This window comes from Pelobates fuscus, chromosome 1, assembly GCF_036172605.1.
Source record: "Pelobates fuscus isolate aPelFus1 chromosome 1, aPelFus1.pri, whole genome shotgun sequence".
In the NCBI taxonomy this organism is placed as follows: domain Eukaryota; kingdom Metazoa; phylum Chordata; class Amphibia; order Anura; family Pelobatidae; genus Pelobates; species Pelobates fuscus.
The window spans coordinates 312530593-312553841 of NC_086317.1; the positions used below are offsets into that span (position 1 = coordinate 312530593).

The window sequence follows — 23249 nt, forward strand, 5'->3', positions numbered from 1 at the left end:
CCAGTCCACAATCTCCAGAACAGTACATGCAATGTCTAAAATGTAATCGGTATACAAGCTTGTTCCCCCTGTGCCAGCCAGACATGTCTGGGACACATATAGGCACACTCGGACAGGACACTAATAGTCCTACATCACGCCTAACAGAGACGACATGGGAACACCAAACAGTGAGGTCACACGAGCACCAGCCGCCTCCACCACAAAGTTAATAGCGGTACCCCATCCCTCACGATACGAATGTCCAACATGGCATCTTGACGCATGACCCGGAGAGCATGCACCAACAGTGACTCCCTAAAGTAGACATAACTTACCATTGCCTAATGATACACCCACAAAAGCTATAGACAGACTGACCCAGCACTCAGCCACAAATTTTCCCCCACGGTGGCGCCCAAAGATAAGGCGCGAACCGAGCGCAAGCACACACTTGCTGGTACAACACACCTACAGGGATCGGCCTCAATCCAGTGGGCCCTAGACTGCTGTCAGCTGGATCCGACCCGACCGCACTACCGCACTTACGAAGTGCCACCCCGGCACATACCCTTGAAAGTAACTAACGTACTGTTTTTTTTTCTCTCTTTCTCAGTTCACTGTTTATCTGTTTACCCCCTGTTTTTGTACATATACACAATACCGTCTTAGTTTCACCCTTTGGCACCGAGACACAAACCAAACTAGACGAAAGTTCTTACTTAAGTGGGACTCCCTGAGACTCCACAGGTCGACTCTAGCCCATCTGACTTGCCGGGGCCACCGAGCCTTTAAGATACTGAGCCCACTTACCAGACTAACCCACCAACTACTCACGAAACATCACCCCGACTTCCAAGTCATAAGTTAAAAAAAAAAAAACAAGAAAAATAACAAGAAAAAAAAAAATAATAATAATAAAAAAAAAGGGACAGACAATAATAATTTTTTGATAATTTTCCCCACAACAGAACCTCCACCCCTACACCAATCCCGACGTCCCTCCCCTAGCAACGACGATGAAAATATATACACACAACGTTCGGGGCCTGAATACGCCCCATAAGAGATACGCTCTCCTCAAGGAGGTCCGCAACTCACACGCAGACATTATATGCCTGCAAGAAACCCATTTCAAACATGGATCTACACCATCCTAGGGCTCAAACACTTCCCCCACCAATATCATGCCACATCTCCATCCAAGAGCAAAGGAGTATTGATCATGATAAGCAACACCCTGGCCTTCGACCAAATAACAACCCAGCTAGACCCGCAGGGAAGATACATTATTCTCATCTGTACACTAAACAACAACACATACACAATAGTTAACTCTTACTTCCCGAACGAGAACCAGCCAAGCTACATGGCCTCACTATTAGACAAAATCGGGCAAATTCAGGTGGGCACCCTGATCCTTTGTGGGGATTTTAACCATGTCCTCGACCCAGTCGCAGACTCCACAGCCGTACACACTCACAAGAGGAATAAGGTCCTACACAAACAATGCTCCTCTCTGAACAAAACGCTAGCATCACATAGGCTTTACGACGCGTGGAGGACCCTTCACCCAACGAACAGGGAATACACCCATCACTCGCAGGTGCACAACACTTATTCCCGCATAGACGGCTATCTAATGCACAGCGCACATCTACAGCAGATCACTACTTCCGAGATAGGCCAATCTGCACTCTCAGACCACAACCCAGTATCTCTCACTCTAGCCGATTCCTACCAATACAAACACCGAAGCCCCTGGAGACTAAATGAGCATCTACTCAACTATTTAGACTTCACTGACAAGATTCGTGAGGAAATAAAACAATACTTTCGAACCAATAGCAGCGAAGAGATCAACCCCGCCACACTATGGCTTGCGCACAAACCGGTCATACGTGGGCTTCTGCTCAGTCGAGCGTCCTATATCAAGAAGTCAACACATACAGCTCTACTAAACCTTCTCAAATGTATCCAAGACCTCCACAGAGACAACCAGACAAACCCCTCCAAAGACCTTCAACAACAATTACAAACAGTGCAAGACGAAGTTAAATCAATCCACCTAAAAAAAGTCAGCATTGCATTGAAAAAGCTCAAAGCAACTTCTTACTCCATGGGGAACAAAGCAACAAAAGTACTGGCACGAAGGCTCCGAGCGAAACAGGCACAGGAACGCATTCCATATATACACTCACACACCGGGTGCAAGATAATGCAACCCGCACAAATCTGCAACGAATTCGCACACTACTACTCCACCTTGTACAACCTAAAAGACCAAAGCACCCAGACTCAACCCACACCCACATCTATCCGTAACTATTTAGCAAAGATTGCCCTCCCCAAACTCCCGCCACAACACACTACAAACTTATCCGCACCGATTACCACAAACGAGGTGCTCGACCAAATAGACAAAATGCCGAAGAACAAAGCCCCAGGCCCGGACGGATACACCAACGCTTACTACGCCACCTTCAAGACTGAAATTGCCCTAGGCCGTACTAGTTTATTTAACGAAGCCACCCGACTGGGAACCTTCCCCCGCCGAGTTCTTATCGGCACACATCGTCACTATTCCGAAACCAGGGAAACCTCAGACCACATGCCAAAACTTCAGACCAATATCCCTCCTAAACGCAGACACGAAACTCTACGCCAAAATCTACGCAAAGCGACTCAAGAACATACTGCCAACACTAGTTCATACAGACCAGGTGGGATTTGTGGCAGGCAGACAGGGACCAGACAACACCAGGAAAGTACTGGACCTATACAAAATACTGAAGAATACCAAACGACCAAGTGTTATGCTATCCCTAGACGCCGAGAAGGCGTTCGACCGCCTGAACTGGCAATTCCTTCAAGAAACCTTGTGGGCTTACGGCTTCCCAGCCCCCTTCCTCTATGCAGTGCGAGCCCTGTACAGTGTCCCTACAGCAACAGTACTCACCTCGGGATTTAGTTCAGAAGCCTTCCCAATCACGAATGGAACCCGTCAAGGGTGCCCACTCTCCCCCCTCCTTTATGTGTTAGCCTTGGAGCCTCTGGCAATAGCAATTCGGACCAACGATTCCATCCACGGGGTACCAGTCGGCCAAGAAGACTACAAACTAAGCTTATTTGCCGATGACATACTCCTCACACTCACGCAACCACTCATAACACTCCCCTCCTTACACAAAGTATTACAAGCATACAGCCAACAGTCCTACTATAAGCTTAACATCGCCAAAACACAGGCGATGTGCCTCAACACGCCAAAACACATGGAAGCAATCCTGAAGTCCAGCCATAGTTTCGACTGGAGAGAAGATTTCCTGGTGTACCTAGGTGTCAAGATAACTCACAAAGAAAATGAGCTATTCCACGTCAACTACACGAAACTGCTAAAAGACGTAGACACCCAACTGCAAGCATGGAAGAACCTATACCTGTCATGGGTTGGAAGAATAGCGGCGCTGAAAATGACAATTCTCCCCAAAATCCTCTACCTCTTCTGTACACTACAAATCAAAATCCCACAAAGCTATTTCACGAAGCTACAGGCAACCCTTCTCAGATTTAGTTGGGGCGGCAAACACCCTCGAGTCCCCAAAGCATTGCTGCTGAGGAGTGTGAAGCATGGTGGAATGGGCTTCCCCAACGTCAAAGCGTATTACCAGTCTGCCATTCTTACGAATGTGATCAGTGCCCACTCGACCACATACACCCCACAATGGGTAGCAATAGAGAGCACCTGCTGCGGGAATCAGGACTTATCAACACTACTCTGGATACCCCAACACCTGAGAAGGAAGCCCATGAACATGTTGGGCACCACCGAGCGCCTCCTTAAAACCTGGGACACCCACAGGGATCTACTGTGCTCAGCACACCCGTGGGCCCTAGCGGCTCCGATCCGAACCCTACACCACTGCAACGGCACATTCCCGCATCAGAAATGGGAAGAAAAAGGAATCACACATGTATATCAGCTATGCACCAAGAACGGTCTCAAAACTTTCCCAGACCTACAAAAAGAATTTGTCTTACCCTCGAATTACACGTTCGCATACTTACAACTCAAAGCGCTCATAGTAGTCAACAAGATCACGGATTTGAAAAACTCACTGCAAGCATCCATTACAAAATTTGAAGCACAATGTATTTCACTGGCCCCCCCGAAGAAGTCGGTCTCCACCTGCTATACCTGCCTTGCTAAATCGGACAACAACGCCAAATGGAAATTCATGCAGGATTGGCAGACAGACCTCCAAGTCACAATATCCCCGAAGGACTGGGAAAAAATCTTTGCCTCTCATGAAGGGCTGACAATGAGTACAGCACACCTCGAAGCATCTAGGAAAATTCTATACAGGTGGTACATGGTACCGACCCGACTACACACCATATTCCCCACCTCGTTGGACTTATGCTGGCGCTGCCACACCACCAAAGGGACTATGCTACACATGTGGTGGACATGCAACAGAATACAAGGCCTATGGAAACGTACAGTCCTACTTATTAGAAAAGTCAAAAATTTCCGACTAGCACTTGACCCTAAAACTATACTACTCCGACTGTTATCAGACGAAGCACCGAAACTGGTCAAGAAAATGATGTACCTCATTCTCGGCACAGTATCCATATTAATAGCTAGGAAATGGAAGACGACAGACTTGCCCTCCGACCGAGACATTGAAATAGAAGTGGCATCTGTGCTGGAGTACGAACTTACCATGTGGAACCAAGCGAAAATAGGGAAACTAAGCCCCCACACCGCCATGATGTGGCGAAACTATACCCAACAACTCACACGCACCAACACAGGCCTTCCTAGGCCCACAGGCGAGCTCACCTGAGCCGCAAAAGGGAAAACCCCCCACAAGCCAGCACCGACCTCCCAACACACCTTACCAGATTAACCCAAACCATAGAAGTCAGGACCTTAGGACCCACCTACAGCCGCAACCCGGTACCAAAGCCAAAACTCTCCCCACCTCCCTCCCACCCTCCCCACCAGTTCACTAAAGCCCCCCCACCCCTCATGTTCCCCCCCTTCCTTGAAGTCACAACATATGATAGCGTTATCACCCTGACCAACGATGGCACCCCCCCCGGTAATAGGGGACCTTGAACCATATCGACCCCACAGGGTTAGTGATGCTACCTTTACACGTAGAAACGAGCGGACGCCCCGATCACGGGGAGCTCCCCCCATGCACGCCATCCACAGCAACACCGCAATGACAACATAGAACAATAAGTGGAAAGGTAGTAGATGTGTACAAGATGTGTTAACCCCCCCCTTTTCCTTCTGTACCCCCTCTGCTTAATTAATTTGCCATGCAATGTATATCGACGATTGTATAACCACATTATGTTCAAATGAAACTTCCCTTTCTCTTCTGTACCCCATTTTTCTTGTCTTTATGAAAATAAAAAATTTCAAATTGAAAAAAAAGAAACTACCCACATGTCTGCGAAACACTCTAGATTTCCTAACACGGATACAGCAAGTGAAACTGGATGATGAGAATATGCTGCTGGTGACTCTAGATGTCCAAAGCCTTTATACAATAATCCCGCACACACAGGGAATCAATGCTCTCCGCGAAATCCTTACTGAATCAGAGGTATACTCAGGACCACCCATTGAGTATCTCCTAAAATTCCTACATATAGCATTGACATGTAATTATTTCAAATTCGAAGACCACTTCTATCTCCAAACATCGGGAACCACAATGGGGGCATTTATGGCACGCTCATACGCCAATGCCTATATGTATTGGTATGAGAAACAGTTTGTATTATCAAAATATACCAACCACATTATGGAGTATGTAATATTTGTCGACGACATTTTTCTTATATGGCAAAGGACAAAAGCAGACCTTGAAACCATGGTCCTTAAAACCAATGAGTTGCCAACACCAGTACGGCTCACTATAAACTCTAGACTGCGTAGTATTCAGTTTCTGGACATCATAGTTTATAAAAAAGATCAAGATCTTGAATACACGCTGCATCGCAAACCTTCTGATCGGAATACATTGTTGGGAGGTACCAGCTTCCACCCGCAAGCTCTGAAGGACTCTTTACCTGTATCACAATATTTAAGAGTACTCAGATACAACAGTGATCCAGACAACAGACAACAAAAATTGAAGGACATGAGCTATCGCTTCATGGAAAGAGGATACCACCCCCAAGTACTCAACAAGGCTAAACAGATTTGGGAGAATGACTACAGTGAAACCTCACCACATGAAAACATAAAAAAAGCCTACAATACACCACAACGTATCCCAATGGGTCACAAATAATGAAAAAAATCAAAATATAAATACTGGAACATACTCAGCTCCAATAGAAATTTACCAGAAATCTTCAAGCAAATAACCACTATTAGCTACAGAAGGAATCAAAATCTCATAGATATCCTGGTCAAGAGTGACCCCTCACTATGTTATAGTAAGCCTAAGAGTTACCAGAAGAATGGTGGCTTTAAGTGTACCGGCTTCGTTACCTGCAGTCACATGATCAGTGGCTCGTCTTTTGCCCATCGACACAGTGTAAAAAGAATCTCTATCAAATATCATATCACCTGTACTACTAACCATGTAATATACCTCATCACATGTCCATGCGGCTTATCATATGTTGGTAAGACAGACCTAACTGTAGGTGATCGTATTATGGGACATTGATCCGGCATTATGATGGCCTTAAGAGACCAGAGAACTGACAAACCAGTGGCCAAACACTTCTTACCAGCCAACCACAGACTACAGACACTACGATTCATGGTTATAGACCATGTACCGCCACCTACAAGAGGGGGAGACAGATCGAAGATGCTACTCCAAAGAAAAACGACATGGATCTACAAACTTGACACTATTGCACCAAGAGGACTCAATGAACATATTACATATTCTATGTTTTTATAGTTTGTCTATTATTTTTTTATTTGTTCATCTTTTCATAGTCTAATTTTCCTCATTTTTACTTTTGTTTTTGTTTTTTAGATATTTTTCGTTAGTGTTCTTTAATCCCTGTACACAGGCCCGGACTGGCCATCGGGCATACCGGGCAAATGCCCGGTGGGCCGCGATGGCCGTGGGGCCGAGGCCGGCAGGGGAGATCACAGGATCTCCCCTGCCAGCCCCTGCAGGGCCAGCGCTATCCGAGCGCCGGCCCTGCTGTGTGTCTCCATGGGTCGGTGGGGAGATCAAAGATCTCCCTCACCGGCCCAGAGACACTGACAGGCGGCCGCCGGCTGTGGGGTGTGAGGGAAGCAGCAGAGAGGACCGGCGGAGCTCAATCCAGCAGCTCCGCCGGGTCCTCTCGCGAGGTCTGAGCGTTGCCGCGGTTACCGCGGCAACGCTCAGATCTCGCGAGAGTGAACTCTAGCCGGCAGGTTAGAGTTCACTCTCACCACTGGACCACCAGGGAAGGAAGCTGCTCCTCGGCTCCTCGGCTCCTTGGCTCCTCGCAGGCAGAACGGCTCCCCCCCTCCCATGCTAAAGGTAAGAAGGGAGGGGGGGATCTAACTTTTTTTTTTTTTATAATTATTAATAATATATTTAAATTAAAATATTTAAATAAAAAAAATCACACCAACAGCCCCCTCACACACACACATCACCCCCCAGAACACACAGCCCCCCCCCAGACACACACAGCCCCCCCCCCAGACACACACAGCCCCCCCCCCAGACACACACAGCCCCCCCAGACACACACAGCACCCAAACACACACAGCCCCCCCAGACACACACAGCCCCCCCAGACACACACAGCCCCCCCAGACACACTCAGCCCCCCCCAGACACACACAGCACCCAAACACACACAGCACCCAAACACACACAGCACCCCCAAACACATACAGCACCCCCAAACACATACAGCACCCCCAGACACACACAGCCCCCCCAGACACACACAGCACCCCAAGACACACACAGCACCCCCAGACACACACAGCCCCCCCAGACACACACAGCCCCCCCCAGACACACACAGCCCCCCCAGACACACACAGCCCCCCCCCAGAAACACACAGCACCCAAACACACACAGCACCCAAACACACACAGCACCCCCAAACACACACAGCACCCAAACACATACAGCACCCCCAGACACACACAGCCCCCCCAGACACACACAGCCCCCCCAGACACACACAGCACCCCCAGACACACACAGCACCCCCAGACACACACAGCACCCCCAGACACACACAGCACCCCCCCCAGACACACACAGCACCCCCAGACACACACAGCAACCAAACACTCACAGCGCACGCAGACACACAGCGCACCCAGACACACAGCGCACCCAGACACACAGCGCACCCAGACACACAGCGCACCCAGACACACAGCGCACCCAGACACACAGCACCCTCAGTCACTCAGCACACATCACCTTCAGACACACACATCACCTTCAGACACACACATCACCTTCAGACACACACAGCACCCTCACTCACAGACAGCACCCTCACTCACAGACAGCACCCTCAGACAGACAGCACCCTCAGACAGACAGCACCCTCAGACAGACAGCACCCTCAGACAGACCGCACCCTTGCTCACACACATACACATATATAAAATAACCCTCAGTGAGTTAACAGACAAAGAAAATTAGAAACCTAGAATGTGACGGCAGATAAAAACACCCTCACACACAGCACCCCTCTTAAATACACACACACTGCGCCCCTCACACATACAATACGTCCAAATATATATATATATATATATATATATATATATACAAACACACACACTACAGCACCCCTCACACTGCACCACCACACACATTACGCTCCAGATACACGCTAGATCCCTTACCCTATATGCACTCTTAATCCTCTATATATATATACACACACACACACACAATCTCCTATACACACTCTAGGTCCTTTACACACTAGATCTCCTACACACCCTCTCTACAACCCCTACACACACTACGTCACCTATACACACACACACACTACAGCCTGTATGCACACACTCGCTACATCCCCTATAACACTATGCCCCCTATACACACACTATCTACAGTCCCTAGCCACACATATTACACCACAAACACAAATGAAATTGACCTATTTACACAATACCACACCACACTCAACACACACGCAATTTCACAAGCAGGCTCCAAACACATGCACCATACACTTTCCTGGCCCAATTGTCCTCTGGTATCCCACTTGTGGAGACACCAGAGACAATTTAAAAGCAAACACAGCGCAAGCCTTTTTCTAATGCCAGAGCTCTTCAGCACGGCTCTGCGCATTGAACCAACTTGCTCACTTTGAGAGGGGGTGTGCTTGTCATTAGTGATGACAAAACACACCCTCTCTGGCCCCGCCCCCTTCTTAGGGGGCCGCTCTGATTAAAAAATGCCCGGGCCTAATTTTTTTCCCAGTCCGGCCCTGCCTGTACACATATGGTCCCTATTGTAAATGCTATATCTGAGATGTGCATCTATAGTCATCATCTCTATTTCTATACATTTCCACTAGCATGTATCCCATGAGTAATTTTTATGCCATTTACACTTTGGTGATATATATCATTAGTTGTTTATACTCCGTTAACTTGCTATTGTTCTCTTTATCATTTTTGCTTTATAGTCCTTTTGATAGAAACTATGTGTTCTATTAGTAGCCCACATTGTTGCTCTCTGTACATTGAGATATTGTATTACAGCATCCATGGGCGTCCGCAGGGTCGGGCAAAGAGGGGCACTTTTTCAGCTTGTTCTGCTATTTTTCGTGTGAGATTGAAAATACAGTGCAATACTGGGGCCGGCCAGTAGGTGGCGGGGTGTATGGAGAGAGACAGGGATAGGAAGCTTCATCTTATCCCTGCTTCTCTCTCCTGACTGAATCCGCAGGGGAGCAGCACATGCAGCCAGCAAACTGCAGAGACAGCCTACAGATCAGGTAAGTGAGGCATGGGGGGGTAGAGATGGCCTATAGATCAGGGAAGTGAGGCATGGGGGGGCAGCCTATAGATCAGGGAACTGAGGGTGGGGGGAAGGGAGAGACAGCCTATAGATCAGTTAAGTGAGGGATGGGGGGAGACAGTCTATAGATCAGGTAAGTGAGGGATGGGGGGAGAGACAGCCTATAGATCAGGGAAGTGAGGCATGGGGGGCAGCCTACAGATCAGGGAAGTGAGGGAGGGGGCAGGGGAGAGACAGCCTATAGATCAGGTAAGTGAGGGATGTGGGGGAGACAGCCTGTAGATCAGGTAAGTGAGGGATTGGGGGAGAAAGCCTATAGAACAGGTAGGTGTGGGATGGGGGAGGGGAGAGACAGCCTATCGATCAGGTAAGTGAGGGATCGGGGGAGACAGCCTATAGATCAGGTAAGTGAGGGATGGGGAGGAGGCAGCCTATAGTTCAGGTAAGTGAGGGTTGGGGGAGAAAGCCTACAGGAAGGGTCAACAAAGGAACAGAAATGAGCAGGAAGGTGCAGCAAGGAGCACGAAGGGTCAGCAAGGAGCACGAAGGGTCAGCAAGGAGCACAAAGGGTCAGTGGGTCAGCAAGGAGAAGGAATGGTCTACAAGGAGCAGGAAGGGTCAGCAATGAGCACGAAGGGACATCAAGGAGCAGAAAGGGGCAGCAAGGAGCTGGAAGGGACAGCAAGGAGCACAAAGGGTAAAGTAGGAGAAGGAGCACAAAGGAACAGAAATGAGCAGGAAGGGGCAGCAAGGAGCAGGAAGGGGCAGCAAGGAGCAGGAAGGGTCAGCAAGGAGCACGAAGGGTCAGCAAGGAGCACGAAGGGTCAGCAAGGAGCACGAAGGGTCTGCAAGGAGCATGAAGGGTCTGCAAGGAGCAGAAAGGGACATCAAGGAGCAGAAAGGGGCAGCAAGGAGCTGGAAGGGACAGCAAGGAGCTGGAAGGGACAGCAAGGAGCACAAAGGGTAAAGAAGGAGAAGGAGCACAAATGAACAGAAATGAGCAGGAAGGTGCAGCAAGGAGCAGGAAGGGGCAGCAAGGAGCAGGAAGGGTCTGCAAGGAGCAGGAAGGGTCTGCAAGGAGCAGGAAGGGTCTGCAAGGAGCAGGAAGGGTCAGCAAGGAGCACGAAGGGTCAGCAAGGAGCACAAAGGTTCTGCAAGGAGCAGGAAGGGTCAGCAAGGAGCAGGAAGGGTCAGCAAGGAGCTGGAAGGGACAGCAAGGAGCACAAAGGGTAAAGAAGGAGAAGGAGCACAAAGGAACAGAAATGAGCAGGAAGGTGCAGCAAGGAGCAGGAAGGATCTGCAAGGAGCAGGAAGGGTCTGCAAGGAGCAGGAAGGGTCAGCAAGGAGCATGAAGGGTCAGCAAGGCGCACAAAGGGTCTGCAAGGAGCAGGAAGGGTCTGCAAGGAGCAGGAAGGGTCAAAAAGGAGCACTAAGGGTCAGCAGGTCAGCAAGGAGCAGGAAGGGTCAGCAAGGAGAAGGAATGGTCAGCACGGAGAAGGAAGGGCAAGGCAAGGAGGGGCACTTTTTCAGCTAGCTCTGCTATTTTTCGTGTGAGATTGAAAATACAGTGCAATACTGGCGCCGGCAGGAAGGGTCAGCAAGAAGCAGGAAGGGTCAGGAAAGGTCAGCAATGAGCTGGAAGGTAAAGCAGCACAAATATATAGTATAAGGAGCAGAAAGATGCAGAAAGGGTCAGCAAGGAGCTGGAAAGGGCAGCAGGGAGCAGGAAGGGACAGAAGGAGCACAAATGTAAAGTAGGAGAAGGAACAGAAATGAGCAGGAAGGGACATCAAGGAGCAGAAAGGGTCAGCAATGAGCTGGACGGGGCAGAAGGAGCACAAATGTAAAGCAGGAAAAGGAGCAGAAATTAACAGGAAGGGTATGCAAGGAGCAGGAAGGGTATGCAAGGAGAAGGAAGGGTCTGCAAAGAGCAGAAAGAATCAGAAGGAGCACAAAGGTAAAGTAGGAGAAGGAGCAGAAAGGGTCTGCAAGGAGCAGAAAAGGACCAGAAAGAGAAAGGAGCAGAAGGGTGCAAAATACACAGAAAGTAGCAGAAAGGTAAAGGAGCAGAAGGAGCCAAGGAGGAGAGAAGACTGTCAGAAGAAAAAGAAGACTGTCAAATGAAGGAGAAGAAACAGAGGTTGGAGCAGGAAGGAGAAGTGAAGTGAACCCTCTATTTTATTCTGGACACCACATCATAAGGCTTTGGTACCTGGGCCTGGCAGGGAAACTCTGGACCTTCTCATCTCCCCAGGTAAAAAAAAAAATATCAGTGTTAATGTGTTTTATTTACAGAGTTTTAGGAAGCACAGAGTGCCGCTGGGTAGGGGTGTCGCTGATTGGCTAGAGTGGTCAGCTGGCACTCTAAGCCAATCAGTAGCTCCCCATTCATAAAAAGTAAAACATTTTTATGAACCGGCAACTAGCGATTGGCTTAGAGTGTCAACTGACCACTCTAGCCAATCTGCAGCACCCATGCCTGACGTCAATCTGCATTTCCCAACACTCCATTTCAGAAACCGAATACCACTGAGCGACCTGGAGATCTGGAGCTGGAGGAAGCCTTTGGGGTTAAACAATTTGAGAGCGGTTTAACCCCTTAAAGGAAAGAGAGCACCCAGGGGCTTCCTGGCACCATAACATTTTAATTTAGATGAAGTTGTCATGGTGACAAGAATGTTCCTTTATTTTTTTTAAAGGAACACTATAGTGTCAGGAATACAAATATGTATTCCTGACACCATAGTTGTGAAAACGCTATTCACCCTGGCTTTATGTGATAATGACTATGCCCCTTCCCTTTCATGACACTGTCAAAAAGGGACCAAGCATGGATGTCATTACAATTATGTAAAGAAGACACTTAAAGGGACACTATAGTAACCAGAACAACTACAGCTTATTGAATTTGCTCTGGTGTGTAGAATCATTACCTTCAGGCTTTTTGCAGTAAACACTGTCTTTTCAGAAAAATTGCAGTGTTTACATTACAGCCTAGTGATAACTTCACTGGCCGCTCCTCAGATGGCTGTTAGAGATCCTTCCTGGGTCATGACTGCCTAAAATGCATCCAAACATTCAGTATCTCCTCCCTCTGCATGCAGACACTGAACTTTCCTCATAGAGATTCATTGATTCAATTCACCTCTCTGAGGAGATGCTGATTGGCCAGGGCTGTGTTTGAATCATGCTGGCTCTGCCCCTGATCTGCCTCTTTGTCAGTCTCAGCTAATCCTATGGGGAAGCACTGTGATTGGATCAGGCTACCACTTCTGATGATGTCAGCAGACTGCTTGTTTTTTTTGTTGTTGAGGCAAACAGCATACAGATCTACAGCTTCTGGCTTGAATACAGTAAGATTTTGCTATATTTATGGAGGCATGAGGGGCCCAGGGGGTTTAGATGGTGGCTTTACCACTATAGGGTCAGGAATACATGTTTGTATTCCTGACCCCATAGTGCTCCTTTAAGTAAAAATTTACTATTTGCAAATCTCTTGCGTGCACCTTCATTCTTACAATTATGAACTCCCGCGTTATGACCTTTTATGGATGCGCCACCATTTTGTGTCAGTGGTCTGTGGATCAGGACTGAGGAGCATGCTTTGGAGCACAAGCAAGAAGAGAAAAAGAAGAATGTGTGGCCAGGAGTAGACAAGAAGAGAGAAGACAATTAGGAAAGCAGTTCCTGAAGATAAAGATAAGTCTAAAAAACGGCTTTCAACTGTACTGTAGTCTTTTTGCGCTTTCATGGAAATATCTGTAATATTATTGCACTGTGTACTATAGAGTACAGATTTCACTTGATTGGTCTGTGTGTGTGTGGGAGGGGGGGGGGGGGGGGGTCTGGCATTGCTGTCTGTGTGTGTGTGTTTTCCATTGTGCCATGTTTTGGCTGGCAGCATCGGTGAGGAGCAGGAGGAGGACTGAAAAGCCTAAAGAAAGGGGAGAAGGAAGAGAGTTTTAGAGCTGTAAAAATAAAAGGAGTAAAAGAAAAGTATTATGGTAGAGATGCAAGCTTGAAAGTAAGAGAAGAAAAAGAAGAATGTTTGAAAAAGGTGTAAAAAATAAAAGAAGAAAAAGAAAAGTGATAAAGGAGAGGGGGAGTTGATCATAAAGAAAGTGAATAAGTAGTAGGGCTTAAAAGAGGGGCCCCCATTCAAGAAGTGTGGCATGTCTCTTCATTGAGGATGATGATGGTTGATGATGGTTGATGATGATTTGATGAAGATTTCAATATGGTAGGTATTCCTTCAACATTCCTACAACATATATAATTGATATCATGAATTATAAACTGAAAACACTAAAATATGGAAATAATTAACCTACTATGCAAGCGCATTGCTGGAGGGGGACTGACAAGGGTCAGAGCCATGAGTGAGGTCCTGAAAGCCCTAATTTTGTCACCATGGCACTGTTAGCCCAGAGTCCCCTATAATACTAACAGAGAAATATCACATCCAATTACATAATTTGTGACAGTGCCCCTTTAACAGTGGGTGCATGGTTGTAATGCATTGCCGTGAAGAGTTAGCTTGACTTTGGGTTAATAAAGCAGGTGTGAAGTTTATAAATATAGGTTTATATAATACTCTGACTTCAATAAAATATTCAATGTCACAATGTGATTTATAGTACAAATTATGGTTGGACATAGGACATAGGAGTGGCTTAAGTAAATATATAAGCGGGATGGTCCATAAAATGTACCCTTGGGGGGGGCGGAGCCTGACCGCCAAGCCGACTGGACGCATGGGGACAGAGCTCCCGCCGAGCGAGCTCTAAGCAAGGCAAAATCAGCGGCTATATTTCCCAGAACCCATCCAGGGTGCGACACCCACGACGGGTGTGCTTCGGGGAACCGGTGGATACCCTTTCTGTGCACTTCGGGGTATATAAACCGCAACTCAACCTGAGGCCTACGGGAGTTGGAGCCGGGGAGAGGCGGCCGCTCTCCTCGACACCTGAGCCCCTGAAAAGCGCTGCAGGCCTCCTACCCCCCCCCCTCCTCTGGACCGGGGGGGACATCCCGGTCCCCACTAGATGGGCAAGCTGAGGCAGAAAGCAAATGCGACGACTGTCTAGCGGCCAGATAGCAAGTCAACCATGCCTAAGATGGCCGCTCAACGAATGCCGCACAGAAAGAATGAGGGGCAGCTAAGGCACCCCCACCCCTTGGTGGCCCTGGACTGGCTCTACTCGGCCTTCTGCGAGATACTACACTCCAGGGGACTACCCTACCCTCAAGCCGTCGCCACTATGGAGCTCCGCTAGTGGCCCTCAGAGCAGCCATCCAGCCACCTCCGACTAGGCACAAGAGAGGAGGGGAAACCAACCACGCAGACCCAGGTACTCACACCTGCATCCGCAAAAGCAAGAGCAAAGCCACCGGGTCACAGACACATGCAACCCCACAAGATGGCGGAATTGCGCTCAGAAACACCACGAGGTGCTCAGGCACAATGCCGCCTCACATCCAAGCCAAAGGTACATACCGGCGGGACACAAGCCCAGCACAGAGCGACCATCGCCCACATGACACACTGGGCATCGGCTGAATAAGCAAAGACCCTGGACAGTCTCCCGGCACAAATACAGACGGCGCTGCAGGACTGCAACACCCTGGGGACTCCCCAACAAGTACAGGTCTCCCTACGTGAACCTCGCATAATGTGCTCTAGACCTAGCCTATGGGACTCATTCATAGTTGTGTTTTAAAGCCTCATAGCCAGTTTATTATGCTATATGTTGTATTTTCCACGCTGAGTTACTAAATAATGGCTACTAACTACCACCGCTACCTGTTTCATATTGAGTCATATCGCTTTATAGAATAGCCGACTGTTCTTAATTTGACTAGCATGTTCACTATATACAAACTCGTGACCTATCCTCTGGTATCTAAATATATAAAATTGTGCATTGTTCCTATATACCCCATTGTTACCTATGTTTTGAACCGTGCAAGTGGACTGCCTTTGGGGCACCACATGCCTGTATGTTACCTCAAAATGCACTGCAAAAAAAAAAAAAAAAAATGTACCCTTGGGTCTTTTTGCCACCTAGTAACACCACTGTAACACCACTGTTGCTATGACACGTTCACTTTAACCCCTTAAGGACCGGACTGTTTTTGCGATGTTGTACATTTGCGACCAGGCATCTTTTTACACTTTTGTGGTGTTTGTATTTAGCTGTAATTTTCCGCTCTCTCATTTACTGTTCCCATACAAATTATATATTGTTTTTTTCAGGACAAAAGGGGCTTTCTTTACATACCATTATTTATATAATCTCATGTAATTTAATTTTAAAAAAATGAAAAAATATGATGAAAAATTGAAAAAAATACATGTTTTTTGACTTTTATGTGAAAAATCTTTTACTCATCTACAAAAGCGAATGAAAAAAACTGCAAAATAGATTCAAAATTTTGTCCTGAGTTTAAAAATACCCAGTGTTTACATGCTATTTGCTATTTTTTTGCATGTTATAGGGCTATAAGTACAAGTAGGATATTGTGGTTTCAAAACATACATTTTTAAAATGTATCAATAGTGACATTGTAACACAATTATCTGTCATAAATCGCTGAATAACACCCCACATGTACATATTTTTTTTAAAGTAGACAACCCAGGGTATTCAATATGGGGTATGACCAGACTTTTTTAGTAGCCACTTAGTCGCAAACACTGGCCAAAGTTAGCGTTCATATTTGTTTGTGTGTGAAAAAAGTAAAAAACTAAATTGAACGCTAATTTTGGCCAGTGTTTGTGACTAAGTGGTTACTAAAAAAGACTGGACATACCCCATTTGCAATACCTCGGGTTGTCTTCTTTTGCAAATGGTATGCCATCATGGGGGTAATTCTCATTCCTGGGCTACCATACGCTCTCAAAGGCAACGTAACCAACCTGGCCATTTTCAATGTAAAAATATTTGACCCATATATTTGACCCTGTAACTTTCAAAAACGCTATAAAACCTGTACATGGGGGGTACTGTTATACTCAGGAGACTTTGCTGAACACAAATATTAGTGTTTCAAAACTGGAAAATGTATCACAACAATTATATAATCAGTAAAATTGCTGTTTGTGTGTGAAAAATGCAAAAAAGTCACTTTCACTGACAATATCATCGCTGTGATATGTTTTACTGTTTTGAATCACTAATATTTGTGTTCAGCAAAGTCTCCCGAGTAAAACAGTACCCCCCATGTACAGGTTTTAGGGTGTCGTAGAACGTTACAGGGTAAAATACAGTGATAGCAAATTAAATTCTCTGGACTTTCGGCCTGGGTTGGCAGGCAGGTCCCTTAAATTGCAATCAATAAAATAACTTAATTATGTAAAAATATTACATAAATATGCACGTAGAATTTAAATATATATGCATATTTATATATTTGAAGTCTACGTGTATATTTATATAATTATTTATGTAATTTTGTATATGGACATATGAATAGTTTGTATTCTTTTTATTTATTTATTTATATATACATAGATATATATATACAATTTCATTCTAAGTGTATTTTGATATAAATATATATATATTAATATCAAAATACAGTTAGAATAAAGTTTCGTATAGATATATAATTTTTTTTAAAATTTTTATTATTATTTTTACATGTTTAATTTAATTTAAATTACTTTTTATTTGTATTTTATAATAATATATATATACAATATATATAGTTATTATATATATTATATATACGTGTGTAATTTAATTATAAGTGTATTTTTATATTAATATATGTACATATTAATATAAAAATACACTTAGTATGACATTATATATATGATATGTAGACATATATTATATAGGTATAATATATGTCTATATATCATTTATATACACACATATATAATAATAATTTTTATTAACTTTAACTTTAATTTTTTTTCTGATTTTACACTGGCAGGGAGACTGCCTGTCAGCACAGACAGTCACCCTGCAGGCAGACACATGGACACCTATTGTGACCCCCACAGGGGTCCTAATCCGCCATGGGGAGACTGTCTGGGCTGCAGGCAGTCTCCCCACACCGGGACCAACGCCTATCGCCGCCGGGGGAACGACGGCGATTGGGTAAGTACATCTTAAATTTAGGACGGTTCAGGACCGTCATCGGTCGGCAATGGAAAAATGCCGATGACGGTCCTGAACCATCTTGCGTCCTTAAGGGGTTAAAAGCCAGCATTTCAGTATTAAATAGTATCAAAAGAAAAACTCCTCTGGAATAGGTCAGAAAGCATTATTTCCAGAAATGTAGGCTTAGCTTACACTGAAGCTTTTGTGTAGATTTTACCTTAAAAGGACACAAAAAAAGACTTGGCATAGTGTAAAACCGCTTTAATCATAAATAGATTCCCTTTCCCCCAGATATGGACTCTTACATTATCAAATGGTGAGACTTGTCTCCAAGATATCACAATTAAGCATTTACAGGATCAGAGGGCTGAATAGCCATTTTACCGTCCACTGACTGCTGGTTCGAAACTCCCGCCCGATTTCAGCGCTGATGGGGTGGAGTATAGCTTGCAAGCTGAACTCGTCTGTGTGTGGTCGGTTCAAAAGCAGGCTGTCACAATCAGAGCCTCTGTGTCCTGGATGCTGCTCACACTTCAACGCGTGTCGCCCGTTTTCTCGGGCTTTTTCATCTTGAACAGTAGTCCATGCAAGAGATTACCAGAGCATGAACAAGCTCCTTGGCAGCATTTTGCATGAGAAAGGGCAAGATGCAAGCAAAATTTTTAAGGTGGAATCGACATTCTGGTTATGTGGCACAAAGGTGAGGCCAGGATCAAAGATAGCACCAAGACAACGAGCTTGCAAGGGTGGACTGATGCAAGTACCATCGACTTTTAGGGGAAGCAAAGGAGGAGGATCAGCATTATGAGGGGGGAAAATAAGAAGCTCAGTTTTAGAGAGATTGAGTTTCAGAAAGCGTGAGGACATCCAATCTGAAATTGAAGAAAGGCAAGCAGTGAACCACGGGGGAAAGATCAGGGGAGGAGAGATATATCTGGATGTTGTCGGCATATAGATGGTAGTGGAATCAAAAGGAGGTAATGAGTTGACCAAGAGAGGCAGTATAAAGAGAGAACAGAAGGGGACCAAGAACAGATCCTTGGGGGACTCCAACCGAGACAGGGCAAGAGGAGGAGGTGTCTTTGCAAAAGGAGACACTGAATGAACGTTGGAGGTGGCTAGCTCCTGGGCCCCCCAGGAGAAGAGGCTGGCAAACTGTCATACATACAGGGTCGCAGGGCGGCCGGGCTCCCTGGTGGGCTGGGCCTGGTCGTAACTGCGACCCTTGTGACCGCGGTATGCACGCCAGTGTGCGGGACTTCCTCCAGCAGCGTTCAGCTGAACGGGAGCATCTCTCCAGGTAGCAGGTTGATTTAGTGTGCCAAGGTTGGAGGTGCGTCTTCCTTGAGGTACATCTTTGGAGCGGGGCTGCAGCGTCCAGGGCGGAGGTGAGGGTAGCATTATATGAGGAGATAGCCAGAGAGGGACAGAAGAAAGTGGGGATGAATGAGAGTTTGGAATCAGCTGAGAGTTGCTGGAGGTCAAAATAATTCAGGTCCCTTTTGAGTTGAGGGGGTTAGGGTGAGACTGGTGGCTGAAGGAGCTTTCAAGAACAAATGATAAGAGGTTGGGATCTGAGAGAGGAAATTGAGTGTTGTGGAGCTTAGAGATAGTGCATGCATTAGAAAAAACAAGATCGTGGATATTGCCAGCTACATGTGTGGGAGTATTAGCCCACAGTGATAGGCCAAGGGAGGAGGTAATAGAAAAGAAGTTGGAAGCTACTGAGGTCAGGGGTGGGTTAATAGGAATGTTGAAATCCCTGAGAATTAGGGAAGGGATATTACTTGATCGGAAGTTGGGAAGCCAAGCAGAGAAATGGTCAAGGAACAGACTAGGGGAACCAGGGCGGGATAGATAACAGCTATGTTAGCAGAGATGGGTTTGAACAGATGAACTGAGTGAATTTCAAAGCTGGAAAAAGGTAGGGAAGGGGGGTGGGAAGAGGTTTAAAGGAGCAGTGGGGTGAAAGCAGAAATCCTACACCACCACCTTTACTCTCAGCCTGTCTTGGGTTGTGGGTAAAGTGAAGACCACCAAAGGATAGTGAGGTAGGGGTAGCAGTATCAGAGGGAGAGAGACATGTTTCCATTAGTAGGTTTAGGGAGTATGAGATAGATAGGTCATGGATGGAAGTTGACTTCACGGTGCTGCACACTATTAAACACATCTAAAACAGAAACAAAATAGTTTCCATAGTAATTTCTATTTACTTAACCCTTTCCCTCTACATTGGTCCTAGTTTTCTTTTATTTATATGGTATGTTTTTTTCCATAACTACCAGCATATGTCACAACTCTTTAGCTTTTTACATTCAAAAATAATAATGGATGTTATTCAGATTCCCCTAGCTTATTTGGTTTTGATTTGTCATCTCCAAGCCATCTACATTTCTTTGCATTTAGGTGATGCATAACCATGGCAGCCCTTTGGGCTAAACAATACCATTGGATATAATTGGGTAGAGGTGAAAGATGAGATGGTCCACACAAACACCCAGCAGAAAAAAACTAAATACTGCCTATCAATCTAAGCCTGTTTTCATAAACAGATATTGATGGAGGAGATTTTTGGAGACAGACTGACTGACGACTGGAGTCCAGCTCCCTGGTATGTAGATACATAGCCAGGAACTGGTAAGGTTCTATGGCACAATGACAATTAATTGAAGGTGAAACCAATGGCACTGGCTCTATTTCTCTTACAACAGAACAGATAAATAATACTTCTATATTCCAAAATGAACACAAATTTGATAACAAAGCAGGATGTTAAGTATTAAAATTGATTTTTTTGAAAGCTATAACCTTTTATTTATAAACAATTTGGAACATTAGGCAGTAACCATGATCATAAGTATTGTCACTTATGGTGGACGTCATACAGAAAGGAAAATGGATATTCCTAATTCCTCTTAATAACATTATTCTACCCAGCCTGCTTACATCAAAACAAAATAGTAAAGTATTATTCCCAGAGGAACACGATAGTTAATGAGATCGTAGGCCTGAAGCACAAATTTCATTTGTGAGCTACTCTGCAGGATGCACAAAATAATATAATAAGAGCTTTGTTGTAGACTGTAGAAATGAAAAAAACCTCTTAAGAGCCATCTGATTTGTACAAGTGTACAAGATTTGAACAAAAAAATGAACCTTTTTTTACATGTGACATTTTCAGCTGTGCCAGATGGCTGCAACATGAAGCCAGGCTAGCTACTTAAAAATGTAAGAGTCCTCAAATATTTATTTAGTCATGACGATATTGTCATGATGGACAAGTATTAACAAGGGGGTTTATTCACCAAACACCAAATTCGAGTTAATTAGAAACTGAATTATAAAATGTAATTTTGTAATTAGCTGATTTAGATAGTCATAGATTAGCAAGTTTAACCTACATTTTGCAAATCGATTATCATTTTAATACAGTTGTTTTTTTATGAATTAACCCTAAGACAGACATTTCTCTCATATTATAGAGTGCTTATCAGTTTTATTGCACCAGTTAAAGCAAACTCTCCATATTCATAAAATAGATATATACATAGAATACTTACCATTTGTTTTCTGTTCTCCACCAAATGAATTCCAACAATGCCCAAGAAAGATCCGAAACCAAGCTGCAACAATAAAATAGGACATACAGAGGTTCACAGACAAAAGAATTGAGAAGGCAAACATCTGAATGACCACCCACACGCCTCCAGCCCAGAGCAGACTCCACTGATAAATCTGCCCAGTCCTTTGTTGGATAAACATGGTCATGTCAAATACAGGAAGAGGTTATCTTTTTATTACAGTATGCTTCCAACACAGATCAACTTGCACAAGGGCATTGTGCAACAATCACAGAATGGACCCCCTCATCATAAGTAATAGATACTGTGTCATACTCAGCCAACCCGCTTATAATCACACACAGTCACTATGTGTGGTGACTGTGTGTGATTGTTTGGGGGTTGACTGAGTGTGATTGTGAGGCACACTCAGACACATAAAGGCATACACAGGCACATACACAGACAGGCACAAACAGGCATACGCAGTTACACACATACATAGAACACCCAGGCAGCCACACACAGACAGGACACACAGATGGGAACACACAGACAAAACTATATACACAGACACAGGAATACACAATAACAAGCATGCATATACAAGCACATACAGGTATGCACTGACTAAGGCACAGTCTTACAAACAGACACTAATGCATAGACACAAACAGGAAACGAAAGGCATACATAGATATACACATATAGCCATACAAACTTGGAAAAACGTGGAACTTGTTCTCCCTCCTCTCCCTGATCCTCCACCTGTGCCTCTTCCCCTCATTAATTACCCACGTATGTCTCTCCCCCAAATTTCTCTCACCTTGCGCATCCTTACCCCATTCCTCTCATCTTGCCTCCCCTCTCATCCCCCACTTGTGCCTCCTTGTTTATGTGTGTGAAAAAAAAAAATAACATTTGAGAAAAATATGAACATTACAAGTAAAATGTGGATTTCAATATCTACAAAAGTCAATTCAGATAAATATTTGCAGACAAACCCCTAATGTTTAAATATATGTACAGCTATTTGGTATCAACTCATAAAATTTCTTTACATGCAAGTATATGAATTTAGCCAAAATCAAATTGTAATAGATAATACATACATGATATACTGTATCGAGCTATTCAATATTTACAATAATAATTAACAATAATGTGAATTTAGCCATCTTTGATGACTGTACTGTTAATTAAAATTGCATGAAACACAACAATGTAATCATAAATGATAATAATCCAAATGTATAGATCTTAGGAATCCAAACAATGAAAATCAATTCATCTCTATCTAGAGATCGTTAGTTACCCGGATGGCCTTCCAGCGAAATGTGTCATACGTGATATATCACCGACATTCAGGAGCGCAGTACAATGTGTGCATGGTTGTTTCTTGCATTAACCCCTGTCCAGCTATTGGCAGGATGACTCAGCATGAGTTAATCACTATATCCTTCCTTAAATTAGACATATACTGGTCAAAGGAGCATTTCCATTTAAATTGTTTGTTCCAAAACTTGTGCACTTATTAACCTGATAAATAAGTTATGATAGAATTTGAGCTATAGGTTTAATCATCAATGAAAGTAT

The 23249-nt window shown here is 45.0% G+C and overlaps 1 protein-coding gene across 1 annotated transcript in view; it reads right to left on the reverse strand.

Annotated features, from left to right (window-relative positions):
• TMEM255B (transmembrane protein 255B) overlaps positions 1–23249 on the reverse strand; it is an 88094-nt gene that overhangs the window by 59974 nt on the left and 4871 nt on the right. Inside the window, exon 3 of the mRNA XM_063458935.1 lies at positions 21654–21716. Coding sequence (XP_063315005.1) covers positions 21654–21716 — 63 coding nt within the window. The remainder of the gene's footprint in view (positions 1–21653; positions 21717–23249) is intronic.